At 34.7% G+C, this 13,542-nt stretch overlaps 1 protein-coding gene across 1 annotated transcript; it reads right to left on the bottom strand.

The window, feature by feature from the left end:
- Window positions 1-7,881: 7,881 nt before the first annotated feature.
- Window positions 7,882-8,457, bottom strand: LOC129225247 (ras-like GTP-binding protein rhoA). Its single transcript, XM_054859822.1, has one exon. The coding sequence runs from the start codon at window positions 8,455-8,457 to the stop codon at window positions 7,882-7,884; it is 576 nt and encodes a 191-aa protein (XP_054715797.1).
- Window positions 8,458-13,542: the final 5,085 nt, after the last annotated feature.

Below are 13,542 nucleotides of genomic sequence, written 5' to 3'. Positions count from 1 at the left end.
ATATTTAATTCGCTTCGTGATTATCATAGTGTGGAATCGCGGCAGACAGCAGATGTGTCAAAAGTACATCATTTGTGACGTCATAAAGACCACGCCTTGTTTGAAAAATCGAACATTTAAAAGCATTAATTAAAAAATAACTGTTAAGAAAATTAAAGTATTTTCTGGGTCCATGTTATTATTTTTGCTTATTCTATCACTTTCAGTGACTAAAAGTAGTACTTTTGACTGAAGGAAACAACCCCATCGATGTTTTAGCTACGGTGGGAGAGGTTTTATTGATTTTTTTTTCTTGAATACAATCTTCTTTTTTCTTAATACAAGAATGCAAAATTGGCCCAGTATAGCTTATAACGGCTCTTGTGCCAATCAACCTAATTTAATGAACGAAACCAAGGATGTAAAAATCGGTGCAAGTTAACTTTCGTAATTGAACTGCATCGATAGCAGATTTATCATATCTTTATACACTACTGGCCATTGAAATTGCTACACCAGGAAGAAGTGCAGATAACAAAATGATATTTTTTGGACACATATATTATGTTGGAAATAACAAATGATCAAATTTCGAAGAAATTTGGGTGAACAGATCCTGAGAAATTAGTACCTAGAACTACTACCTCAGGCATCAATGACAGAGCTTGTACGCCTCGGCATTGAGTCATACGGAGATTGGATGACATATACAGGGAGAGACACCCATGCAGCTTCAACACGATGCCACAGTTCATCGACCGTAGTGGCTGGCGTTTGCTGACGAGCCAGTTGTTCAGCAACCACTAAACAGACGTTTTCTATTGGTGAGAGATCTGGAGAACGTGCTGGTCAGGGCATCAGTCGAACATTTTCCGTATCAAGGAAAGTCTGCACAATACCAGCCACATGCGGTCGTGCATCATCCTGCTGAAACGTAGAGTTTCTCAGGGCTCGAATAAAGAGAGGAGCCATGGGTCGTAACACATCAGAAATGTAACACCGACTGTTCATACTGCCGTCAATGCGAACAAGAGGTGATCGAGCTGTGTTTCCAATGGCACCCCATACCATCACACCAGGGGATGGGCCAGTATGACGATGGCGATTGCACGTTGCAAGTGTGCGTTCACCACGATGCTGCCAAACACGGATGCAACTATCATGATGTTATAAGCTGAACCTGTATTCATCAGAAAAAATGACGTCTTGTTATTGGTACACCCAGGTTCGTCGCTGATCACACCATTGAAGGCGCTGCTGTCTGTGATGCAGCGTCAATTGTAGCCGAAGCCATGGTCTAAGAGCTGACAGTCAATTCTGCTGTAAACGTCGCCAAACTGTTCGTGTAGACCCTTGTTGTCTTGCAAATGACCCCATTTCTTGACTCAGGGCTTGTGACGTGGCTCTACGATCCATTAAGGCCATGCGGATAACATGACTGTCCCCTCGGCTGCTAGCAGGGTTGGCTTTCTGCCGGCAGAAACTAGTTTTTGCCGTGCCAGTGGCAGAAACTGGTTATAACCGGTTAAAACCGGCAGAAACTGGCAAAAACTTAAAATTGTTTAAAAAAACTAAAGTAATTACTAAATGATATTTGTTTAAACTGAAAAATTAAACTTCATTCCCTCATTGTAAAAAATAAAATGTTATGCTAGTACCCTTGATTTAGTTCAGAAAGGGAACTTTTCAATTGCTGATTCTCGTAATATTTGGATTAATCTAACAAAGGATGCAAATCATATGGGTTCTTAGGATAGAGGAGTGACATGCAGAATTAAACTGGCATTACTGTTTGTAATTTGCTCGCAAATAAGCTTCATCTAAGTTGCTTATGATTGAAATTATCATGTGCTTCAAGAAGAAAGTCAAATTTTACTTCCCAATATTAATCTAGATTTTGTACGTAATATCACAGCTTTGCAAAACAAATTGGCCCCACTTCTCGAAACTCATTTTTCCAGTCGAATTTCTACCACTACCCTAGTTACTACATGAAGGACCAGTTTAAAAAAATAAACAATTTGAAAGTTTCATGAATATTGCTTGTTCTTTGATGCATTGCCTGCTAGCTCTTCTGTTGCAAGAATATTCTAAAGTTTCTCATTCGTGCATATTAAATTGAGAAACTATTTAAATTTTTGGAACCACCCTTTCCAAGAAGAAACTGCAGGGTCCAAACAATGTAACATTTGATTCTGAATTGTGATGATAATATAAGTTAAACTGCTTTGGTTAACAATTAATTATTTTTTCCATGCATTTTCTACTGTCTGTCAATTTTTTTTTTTTTTTTTGTCATTTTGAGAGTTTTTGCCAGTTTCTGCCGAAAATGTGGCAGAAAATGGTTTTTGCCATGCCGGTTTTAACCGGTTTCTACCAGTGGTTTTAACCGTCCCGGCAGAAACTTGCCAGCCCTGAGTGCAACACAAATATGAAGAAGTAATTTTGGTACATGTTTATTTCCTTTTCCTTCGTTTTAAATTTGTTTACTAAAACAATGCGGTAAAAAATTCCCTATTTTTCACTGAATTTCCTAAACTTTATCTGCTTCAAGGGATGTTTATTATCACTTGTAAACAGGGTTGGCTTTTTGCCCGCAGAAACTGGTTTTTGCCCTGCCAGTGGCAGAAACTGGTTATAACCGGTAAAAACCGGCAGAAACTGGCAAAAACTAGAAAACATTTTTAATAGCTCTAGTAATTACTTAATGACAGGCAATTAAGTAAAATGAAAAATATAACTCCATTTCGTCATTGCAAAAACTTAATATAATAGTTATTTAATAATTAGTGTAAAAATATGTTAAATAACAAGACTGACATTTCCAAAGCAAAGTAAAATTTATCATAGTTAAAATTGCTATGTGTTAGAAATTTTAGCCTTGTAATATTGTAAGTAACAAATTTTTCAGTTTGTTGTTTATAATTATTTTGTTTGCATTTAATATAAAGTGTAATATATATCAAATATTTAAATAAATACAGATATGTTTTATTTCATTAAAATCTAAAATTCAAGAACTTTTTTATTTTACACTTAATATAACTGAATAAAGCTATTCTCAAAGAGCTTAATCAAGCAGTTACTGATAATCATTTACTCGCCCATATGCTCCATCCAAAGTATTTGGGAGTAAATTTATCATGTAATCAATACGAAAGTGCCCACACTTTACTCACAAATATTGACCCTGATTATGTACCTTATACCATTGCTTTACACAAGGGCGGATCCAGAAAATGTTCAAGGAGGGGGCGATTGTTTTCACTCTTTGCTCTTTAGAACTTCAATTTCTAAAAAATTTCGAAGGAGTGCATTGAACCCCTCGTTTACCTACCCCTAATATCATCTATCGTCTAAAATGGAGATTTCGGAACTTCAATTTCAAAAATATTCCTGTAGAAAATTCGTGCCCCTATCCCCAGAGTAATAAGAGATGTGCTACGATTGCATTTTAAAGACTTCAATTCCAGAAGAATTCCTGGAAAAAGCTCCATTTCTTCTAACACCATCAAATATTATGTAAAGGTACAGTTTTGAAACTTCAGTATTGAAAATATACATGAAGAAATTTCCTGTCTCTCGGCTCAAGGAGGGGGCGATCGCCCCTCCCTTGTATCCGTCCTTGGCTTTACAAAACAAATCGGCCTCTTTTCCCAAACCCTATTTTTCCTATCACGTTGTAACAACTACTCCAAATACCGCATGGTGATCCAGTTTGAAAAAATGTGCTATAGATATGAAAGTTTTGTGAATCTTGCTTGTTCTTTGAGGATAATGCCAGCTAGTTCTGCTGGGATTGAAACAATCTTCTCAAATTTCTCTGTTTGCACAACAAATTGGGAAATTGGTTAGGTTTAGAAACAGCGTCAAAACTTTTATTTTGTTACAGGCTGCTGCAGTGTGAAAACAATGTAAAATTTGATTTTGAATGGTGAGTGTTGTAAATAAATTGTATTTGAGTTATAAGTAAATAAATTGTATTTGAGTTATAAGTAAATAAATTGTATTCGAGTTATAATTTAATATTTTTCTTATACATTTTCTATTGCATGTCAGGAATTGCATTTATGTCATTTTTTGAGTTTCTGCCAGTTTCTGCCATAAATGTGGCAGAAAGGGGTTTTTGCCATGCCGGTTTTAACCGGTTTCTACCAGTGGTTTCTACCGCCTCGGCAGAATCCTGCCAACCCTGGCTGCTAGTGATTACTGACCGTTGAGAACCAGTACGGCGATCTGTATTACCATCCTGAGCTCATCGAGTTCATATTCTGCTAACCGTCATTGGATCTCGACCGACGCGAGCAGCAATACTGCGATAGGATAAACCGCAATCGCGGTAGGCTACAATTCGACGTCTATTAAAAACAGAAACGTGCTGGTACGCATTTCTTCTTCTTACACGAGGTATCACAACTATTTTCCACCATGCAACAACGTTCAAATTGAATTTGCATGTGGGAAATCGGCTGTACAATTTCCTCATTTAAACTGATTTTAGGTGTCGCTGCGGGCGTCTGCGGTGTCTGAATGCGCTGAAAAGCTAATCATTTGCATATCACATCATCTTCTTCCTGTCGTTTAAATTTCATGTCTGTACCATGTCGCCTTCTTGGTGTAGCAATTTTAATGGCCAGTAGTGTATATTAATAGGCAAGCCGTTTTCCTTCGGTACCGATTTCTCCTTTGTTTGTGAACCGATTTCTTTTTTTGTTCAGTAACTATAGCCGAGTTTTAGTGTCATCAACAAACATTTTTGAAATCTAAAGCTAATTAACGGAGACATTAATTAAAAACACATTTTCGTCCTAAAGGGCTCTTTCTACGCGAACGGATGGTCCATTTTTTTCAAATTTAATATGGTTGGAAAGGTCTTTAAAAAATACTCCTAACGAAGAAATTTTCAAGGCGCCCAAGGTCCAATAACCTAAATCCACTAGAAAAAAAGTTATAAGCGTTTTTTAGTTAGCGAAACTCAAAAATTTTAATATTATCTCTTTTCCATTGTTGAAGTTCATTGTTGGAAGCGTGAAACATTAAGTTTAAATTAATTTTTTAAACCGCTTTTTCGACACGAAAAATGCATTTTAATGCTTCGAGCTTGGTATGGTTGGAAAGCTCGTGAAAAATACTTTGAAACACGTTCTACCCGGTTTTATCGTGCGAAAACGCCAACCCGCTAGAAGCGCTAGAAAAAGCGTTAGAAGCAATTAAAAGTTGGTGACAATTCATTTTTATTTGCTTTTTCACGCGACATAGCGTGAAGAAATTGCTGGATAATATTACGTGTTGCCATTTCTTGCTTGAGTATTAAGAAATGAAATTCGTTTATTCACAAAGACATACTTTTTAAAATTGTACTATTATTGCGACGTCCAGTGTTTTCGAATGGACAGTTTTTAATGCAGCAAGTATAGGGTTGGTTCATTTGACCATTTGAAATTTTATACCTCTAATGCCAAAGTTTAAGGTATTTTAATCAATGATAGTTGACTTTTTATAAGAAGTTTTTTTATACCGAAGTTTTACGTATAAACTGAGTTTTGTGGTATCATTTCATGCGAGAAGATTTCGATTAGTGGGAAATTGGCGTTCTTTATATATTGGCGTCAATTTTTTGCACCAATGCCAATGCCAGAACGAGAAATGTTTTCCCTTCGCACACGTAAACAAAGAGTAGAAAAATATATATTTGCTTACTGTGTGTGTGTTATCACAAGGGAACATATGTTATCCGAAATGAAATTATTCACGCCACGAATTTGATGACCACGCAAATTTCCCAATCATCAAAATATCCATTTCTTTCATTTATCTTGAGATTAACATACAAAATTTACTTTGATTGTATTGTTTTTTTGGCGCAAAAGCGTTATTAATAGGCTATGCGAATTATTGTGTACCACATACAGGAAGTAAAATCGGAATGAATTATTACTGAGTCCATGCATAATCATAATGTTTTTGTACATAAAAGGGGGCATTAGCTGCTAGTTTCTGAAACACAACTGAAACAGTGCTGGTTATTTTAAGGGCATTTTAAACTTTTTTTTAAATACTTCATTATACATTACTATGCATTATTTAATTAAAAAGCATCTATTATGAATATGTTTATTTTAAACTAATTTTTACAAATACATAACATTATGTAGGGAGTTATGCAGACTTCTTCTCAGGGGTCAAAATGACCCCTGCAGCATTTCTAGGCATACGAAGATCGCCGTAATCCTAGTGTTAACTCATTGATTTACTTATTGAAGTTGCATTGCAGTGAAACCGATTTTACCTTTCTCAAGGGACTGGGTTTAAAAAACGTTTAATATATGGAAAGCAAAAATAAAATCGGAAAAAAAAAAACCCTAAAGGTAGTAAAGATGACTGTATTGAAAGGTATAATATCTATATTTTAAGAAAAGAACGTTATTATACATACCATTTTAGATCATTTTAACACATTTAGTTGCGAATCCGAGCCTTAAGGTTCAAAATAGTCCGTAATAGTTAGGCTTGTCAGACACCCGGTTTGACCAAGTAAGTCCCGGTTTTCAGACAAAATCCCGGTGTCCCGGCCTGTTTGCTTCAGTCCCGGTAAAAAATTAATTTGATTACAAATGACCATATATGAACATATTGCAACTTTTGCAAATAGTAATTATTCTTACGTTTATATGTTGTCGCCTCAGAGCAACAGCGAGATCTCTAGTCTTAGGAATAACAGTAAGATATTTCACTGTTGCTTTGAGGCGACCTTATGCTTAATTTAGGTATTGTGATTTGGCTAAATTAGGCGTTTATTCTATTAATTTTCGTTTAAAATTACCGTAGTTCTTGAAATTTTACTTGAATTTTCAATTTTCGGCAAATAATAACAGTATGATGGATTTATCATAACGTAGAGCATGAATTCGAAATGTGTAGCCAAACTAGTCAAAACACAGCGTTTAACTGGCTGTTAAAAATTCCCAAAAACCATCCATACTGACGAAATTTCAAACTAAATGTCTAATTTTTAAGCAAAACAAGCCATTTGACAAAACTACAAGTTATATTGAAATGAGAAAAAATGTCCTCTAAATAACCAAATTAATCCATTAGCTTAATCATTAACTTAGACTTTGAGGAAAAGTACCATTAAAGTCTAAAGTTTAAAGGCGCAGTATAGCCTATTAAGGCTCTTGCGCCAATAAATTCAATACAACCAACCTACTAAAGTTAAAGTATGCAAAGTAAAAATGGCAACAGCTATCCAAATTGGTAAATTTGTTCGTCATTTTGGCATGTTCTACTTTCCTAATGTTCCTATCATTTCATTGTTTGGCATAGTTTTTATGTCATAGGATATTTGGCGATTTGGGGGCATTGTCATTACGTGAAACACTTGGCGCCTTTTCAAAACATTTTGCCAAATTAATCAAAACATAGCGTTTATCTGCTTCTCTAACGCTGCGAACGCAAATATTGTTGAAATTTAATGTTTAATATTTGAAGAAAACTGAACTAAAAGTTACATTAAAATGAAGAAAATGCCGCCAAATAATTAAATTTAGTCATTTTAAAACATAAAATATTTCGCCAAATAAAATAGTCATTAACTTGCTTAAAATTTAAATAACGCGAGATATAAGGAGTAAAAATGACAACAACTACAACACCAATTGTAATTTTTTTCTCGCCAATTCGGCATGTTCCACGTTAACCCCCCCCCCCCCTCCCGTGATTTTTTAAATCTCGTTGTGATGAATGCCATGTGTGTCCATTTAACAAAAAAGTAACATCAGCAAAAAAAACCTTTTTTTGGGGGGTGAAGTAAGTTTATTGGATTATGATACGAGTACTAAACCTCATAAATATCTCATGCCAACAGAAAATAAGTTTTTACACCTTATTAAACTCAAAACATTACAATAGAACACAAGTATTTTTCTTTCGTTTCTCCAAAGCTGCTTTAAGGGCTACTCCGAACACTTGGGTCACACCATCTTTATATTTAGCAGAGCACTCAATGTATGCATAGGCATCGATTGCTTGAGCAACAAAATACGCTTGTTCTACTGAGACAGGTTTTCGATTCCTATCGGCAAGTTCAGAACGGGTGACATCATCGCATCTCAAGTCCTTCTTGTTCCCTACTAAAATGATCGGTACATTCGGACAAAAATGGCGAACTTCAGGGACCCACTTCTCTGGTACATTTGCCAAACTGTCTGGATCATCTATTCCAAAACAGATGAGTACGACATCGGTGCCCGGGTAGGATAAAGGGCGAAGTCTGTCATAATCTTCTTGGCCTGCTGTATCCCACAAAGCCAGTTCCACGAGTCTTCCGTCAATTTCCATATTTGCTACATAGTTTTCAAATACAGTCGGTATATAAGTTTCTGGAAAGTGGTCCTTGGTAAAGACAATCAACAAACACGTTTTACCACATGCACCATCACCAACAACGACTAGCTTCTTGCGAATAGTTGTCATCATGGAAGGAGCGGTATACGTAAACATAAAACCACATAAAAATTAACCATTCAACTTTGAATCAAATCTCATTATTCCAGATTCTATTGCATGCAACCGCGTAACGTGAAACTCTCGTGCTCATATAAAATGCAACTGTTGCTGCCAATTTTAAAGTACAAATATTTTCCTTTCGGTTAAGAAATGAAGTTAATCCATGGCCCCACTAGATCTATAAGGCCGTAACAATTGCTTAAAAAATCGCGATAAAAAATAATAAAATCCAAATGAATAAACTAAGCCATTAAATAAGTATCATTTAGCTGTGTCCATAGGTCTATGAAACTATTTGATGCATTTCTAATTAAATCTCACCGCTGAAATGGACCAATCGTTGAAATTAATAGATTGAAATGTCTTGCGATTAACTCTCTTCTTTTATTATTTTTTTTGGCAACGAGATCTGTTGAATTATTGAAATTCATTTTACAAGACTACTTTGAAAAAAAAATGGCAACAGCAATTCCAGTAAGAAATTTATAAACCGTTTCAGATGAAAACAATGTTTTGAAGAGCACTCCTCCCCGAGTTGTTAACTAACTAGTTCCAAATTTTAGAGCTGTAGGTACTAAGGGATTTCTGAGCATATCGAAACGTATAAAACGGACCGTTTTATACGTTTGAAAGTCGTTTTCCAATTCTTAGTCTCCTACAGTGGCTCCCAAAAGTGTTCGTACACTTTGAAATTTTTTAGTAAAACCAAAATAACTCGAAACTGAATTCAAATATAAAGTCCAATATTTTTTCACATCATTCCTATGTCATTCTAAATACAACCCATTGGTTTTTTCAAAATATTGACGGATCTTCTTTTTGAAATGGGTCAGAAAACGAACAGACAGAAAGAACACGCCACAAAAGTCATCGTACACTCAAATTTTTTCGAATAAATTCATGATTAAAATTATCATATGCCGTTTTATTAATATTTTTGCATTGTGTTGACCCTTATAAGTCATTTGGCTTTTATTTTTTGTTTATTTATTCCTTAATATATTGCTTATTACTGTAAAACGGCTGGTATTCGTAAAAAACCGCAAACACCATTCAAAATTTGATTTTTTTCCCCCCACAGTAGTGGTAAATTGGTTTGAAATGTCTCTAAATTAGTCAATTTATTTGTTTGTATAGTTGAGCGCTTGATAAAATGCTTTAAAGAACGGAATCGGACCGAAAACAAGGTAAGAAAAGGTCAACCGGCAAAGTTGACAAAACGTGATCGTAGATTTAAAGTTAAAAAATTTATGAAAAATACACATTTGAGTACTGTAAAAGTTTCTGCAGAGTCAAATGAAACATTTTACATTTAATTTTCACCTAAAATTGTTCGCCAAGTTCTCTGATTAGCTGGATTAAATGGTACCTCTTCCCGCAGAAATTTTCTTGGTTGTGCGAAAAACCGAAAGCTTACGCTTTCCGCGCAAAATCAATGATAAATAAGCTAAAAACGTTTTAGAATCACGTCTTACTTACAGATTAAAATTAATTTAACATTTTTGGTTAAATTGTTGTATAACTGTAGTTAGAAGAAAAAATTAGGAACTTAATCTTAAGAACTTAGTTGGATCAGTTAATCAGGACGGTGAAGGTGTTTTAGTGTGAGGGTGCATATTAGCATCAGGACTTGGTAGTTTGTAATTTTTTGATGAAATAATGAATCATGCTGTTCCTTTTAATATTTTAAAAACCAATTTTGAACTCTTAGCCAAAAATTTGGTTATTGGAAACAACTTTGTTTTTTATCAAGATAACGATAAGAAGAACACGGTTTTCAACGTTTGCGTTTAGTGCCTCGAAAATTGTCCTAAAGTTTAGAAAATACCCCCTCAGTCTCCAGATTTTAACTTAATGTAACGTATTTAGAGATATCTGGAGGCTAGATTACGAAAATAGGGCTTTAAGACGAAAATAGAGTTAGAAATAGTATGACTCGAAGTGTGGTAGGACACTTACTCAGAAATTACGCTAAAAAAAGAAAGAAAAAGAATGAAATCTATTCCCAGTCGTTTAAATGGTGTTATGAATACTGTATGATAATCTACTAATTAATAACTTAATCAAAAGTTAGATTATTCAATAATATATAGACATTTTATAAAGTGTACGAAGACTTTTGTGAGATAAAATTTCCGGCACTTTTCGGTTTTTGATTTTTAAAAAATTAAGTTTTAATATTTTTTAAAAAACTTTTCATGCAGTTTTGTTAAAAATTGATCATAGATCTTATAATTAAATACCTATTCCGAAATATTAATTCTAACCAATGATTTGGGGGCTATTTCGTTGAAAGTCGTAGGTGTACGAAGACTTTTGGGAGCCACTGTATTGTATTTTGCTCTTCAGCTCTGGGCTTGATTTGAGTTTAGCCTAGGACTTTCTCTAAAATAGAAACCCTTAAGGGATATGAGGAACCTTTGGTCTCTTTAATTAGGAATTCATGTGAAATTTTAGTAAAAGTTACTTAAAAAAAAATTAATTTAGAATTAAAAAAAAAACCGCTCCGAAGAGCAAATCCCTCGGTGTCGATAGAGTTTTGTCGAAGCTGCAAGGCTGTTAGGTGCTACGGAGCCTCGTGGGCGCACACGTGCCTCAAACATCCTTTTACATATTCTTGGACGCGACTGTTTTTTGAGATGTACAGACTGGGGGTGTAGCGTTCTGGTTCGAAATGAAAAACGATTAACACCCATAAAAACACACTGTGGACTGTATCACGGTTAAATAACACAATTAATTACAGTTGGAGCCACTACTCCTTAGGGTGGTTCCAATAAACTTTTTTTTTTAGCTAGAGTCCAGGACACCCCCTATTTTTTTACACTTGCTAATAGTATTATGCTGTAAAAGTTTTAGCTTCTTACTCAAATTTTAAGACGGTGCTCAATGACCCATTCATTTAACATTAGCCGCATCATAGGAAATGCCACAAATTGAGAAATATTTAATTTCCCCGGCTATTTTTTTGCAAATAATTATTTTAATGCAATGTATATGCATATTTCGAAGCACTTTTTACGAGGTATTATTTTTTGGAGGGAGTACCGAAATGGGGGTTTCTGCTCGCTGTCGCTCACCGACCTTCGTAGTGCTTCGTAATTTTGTTTGGTTCATGAAGCTTTAAATCGTCTTTGAGATAGAATCAAATTAAAATACACGTTACGATTAGATCGAAATGAAAACCTCGCTCCCCTCCTGTCAACAAAAGAATTTGTGTGAAGAGTTCATTATAACAAGAATAATATTAAAATCCCGCTCCCACCCAAAGAAAAAAAAATAATAAAGTACGCTAAACAAAAGTATTAAAAAATTTAAAAAAAAAAAAGCTTCGAAGATCACCCCTCCATGGGGGTCCAAATAAACATGTCTCAAATTGCGCAGCTATAGGTGATAAGGGCTAATGAGAATAGCAAAACTGCCGTTTTGTGTAACTGAAAAGCGTTTTTCAAATTCATCGCTGTTAAGTAAAATTTAGTCACTGTAGCTTGAAATTGAATTGAGCTTAGCCTTGTTGTTTAGCTGAATTGAGCTTAGCCTAAGACATTTTCTGAAATAGAAACCTTTATATCAACTGTTTTAATTAATTGAGAACATTTTAATATTCTTCATCTTGTGCAAAAAACAGCTTTTTCAAATGACATAGAATGTTAAGGGGTGTGGGAAACTTTTCTCCCCTTTAATAGGCAACTTGGGAGCACTCAGAAATTGATTTGGGGGGGGGGGGGGAATGGGAACTTAAAAAGGGGGCTTTTGAAATGCATCCCCCCCCCCGGATCTGAAGAAACTTTGTGCCAGATTTCAAGGTCGTAGGTGCTATGGGATTTTCTGGACGTGGCGCAATTTTGAATTTATTTGACGTTATTTTTTTAAAAATATATAGAGAGACAGAGATTAAAATTTACAATCAAACTTTTGATTGAATCTTTTCAAATCAAATGGTCCTAATCCCAGTATCATAAATTTCATTTTACGCTCAATACTGTTATTTTTTTCCCTTAATCATGCTAATTGTAAGGAACAAAAACAAAAGGTACCCCATATTTGGTACTTTTACCATATATCATGAAAGCCCTGATAAAGTGCAAATTACCACAAGTGTTCAATAGAAAACATATTTTGAAATTTAATAAAAGTTTTATTGTCCGTGAACACGTTAAAATTCATAGCATATGCTTTATTCTTAACTTACCGTTGAAAGAGAATCAGCACTCACGACTGCAAAAGAAGGGATAACATTCCAAATAAAGAGTTTCTAAACGCATATTCTGCACACTGTCACAAGATAATTTAGAAAGTCTTTAGATATGTCGCCAGGCCATGACCTCAGATTAAGGACTGCGGGACCGCCGAAGCGGGACATATAACGGTCGCTCAGCATATAAATGATTTGCAAAAATCAGATAATATGCGATGGGAGAAAGTTCTGAGGACGTATATTGCGTAATCTAATGTATAGTAATTTAGTAATGCTTTAAACTATGTAGATTTTGTATTAAGATACACAACGCGATTAGATTAAGACTCTGCTGCTTTTGTATGATCTCGTTTTAGTTAAAGGCAGATAGTTTGATATCTCTGACAATATTGAGGGAGTGCATACTTTGTTGAAAATTGTATATGTATTTTATTGGAATGCATTTTTATGCTTCGTTTCACATTTATTTCTATAGGAAATTGTTTATTAAAAAACGTAATAGTATTTAAATGGTAGCTCATTTTAGCCAATGGTACACTGTTAAAAAAATTTCCTGAAAATAACGGATAAAGTACCGGCAGCAAAGTTGCCGTAAATATTACGTTTCCGTTAAATTATTTTCCGTGACTTAACAGAAGTTCCTTTTCTCATTTCTTCGTTTAGTTCTGTTCTTCCATTTATAAATTTTCCGTGATTTAACGAAAATTCCATTTTTCTTCTTTCCGTTGATCTATTTTTCCGTTTTTAAATTTTCCGTTCATCTATTTTTCCGTTTTAAAACTTTGTGTGTCTTTACAGAACTTTCGGTTCTTGATTTTTCGTTGCGCTATTTTTGCGTTTCTCATTTTCACATATTT

Source organism: Uloborus diversus, chromosome 6, assembly GCF_026930045.1.
Source record: "Uloborus diversus isolate 005 chromosome 6, Udiv.v.3.1, whole genome shotgun sequence".
Classification (NCBI taxonomy): domain Eukaryota; kingdom Metazoa; phylum Arthropoda; class Arachnida; order Araneae; family Uloboridae; genus Uloborus; species Uloborus diversus.
The sequence above is the reverse complement of the archived record's forward strand: the minus strand, read 5'-3'. Positions and strand labels throughout refer to the sequence as shown.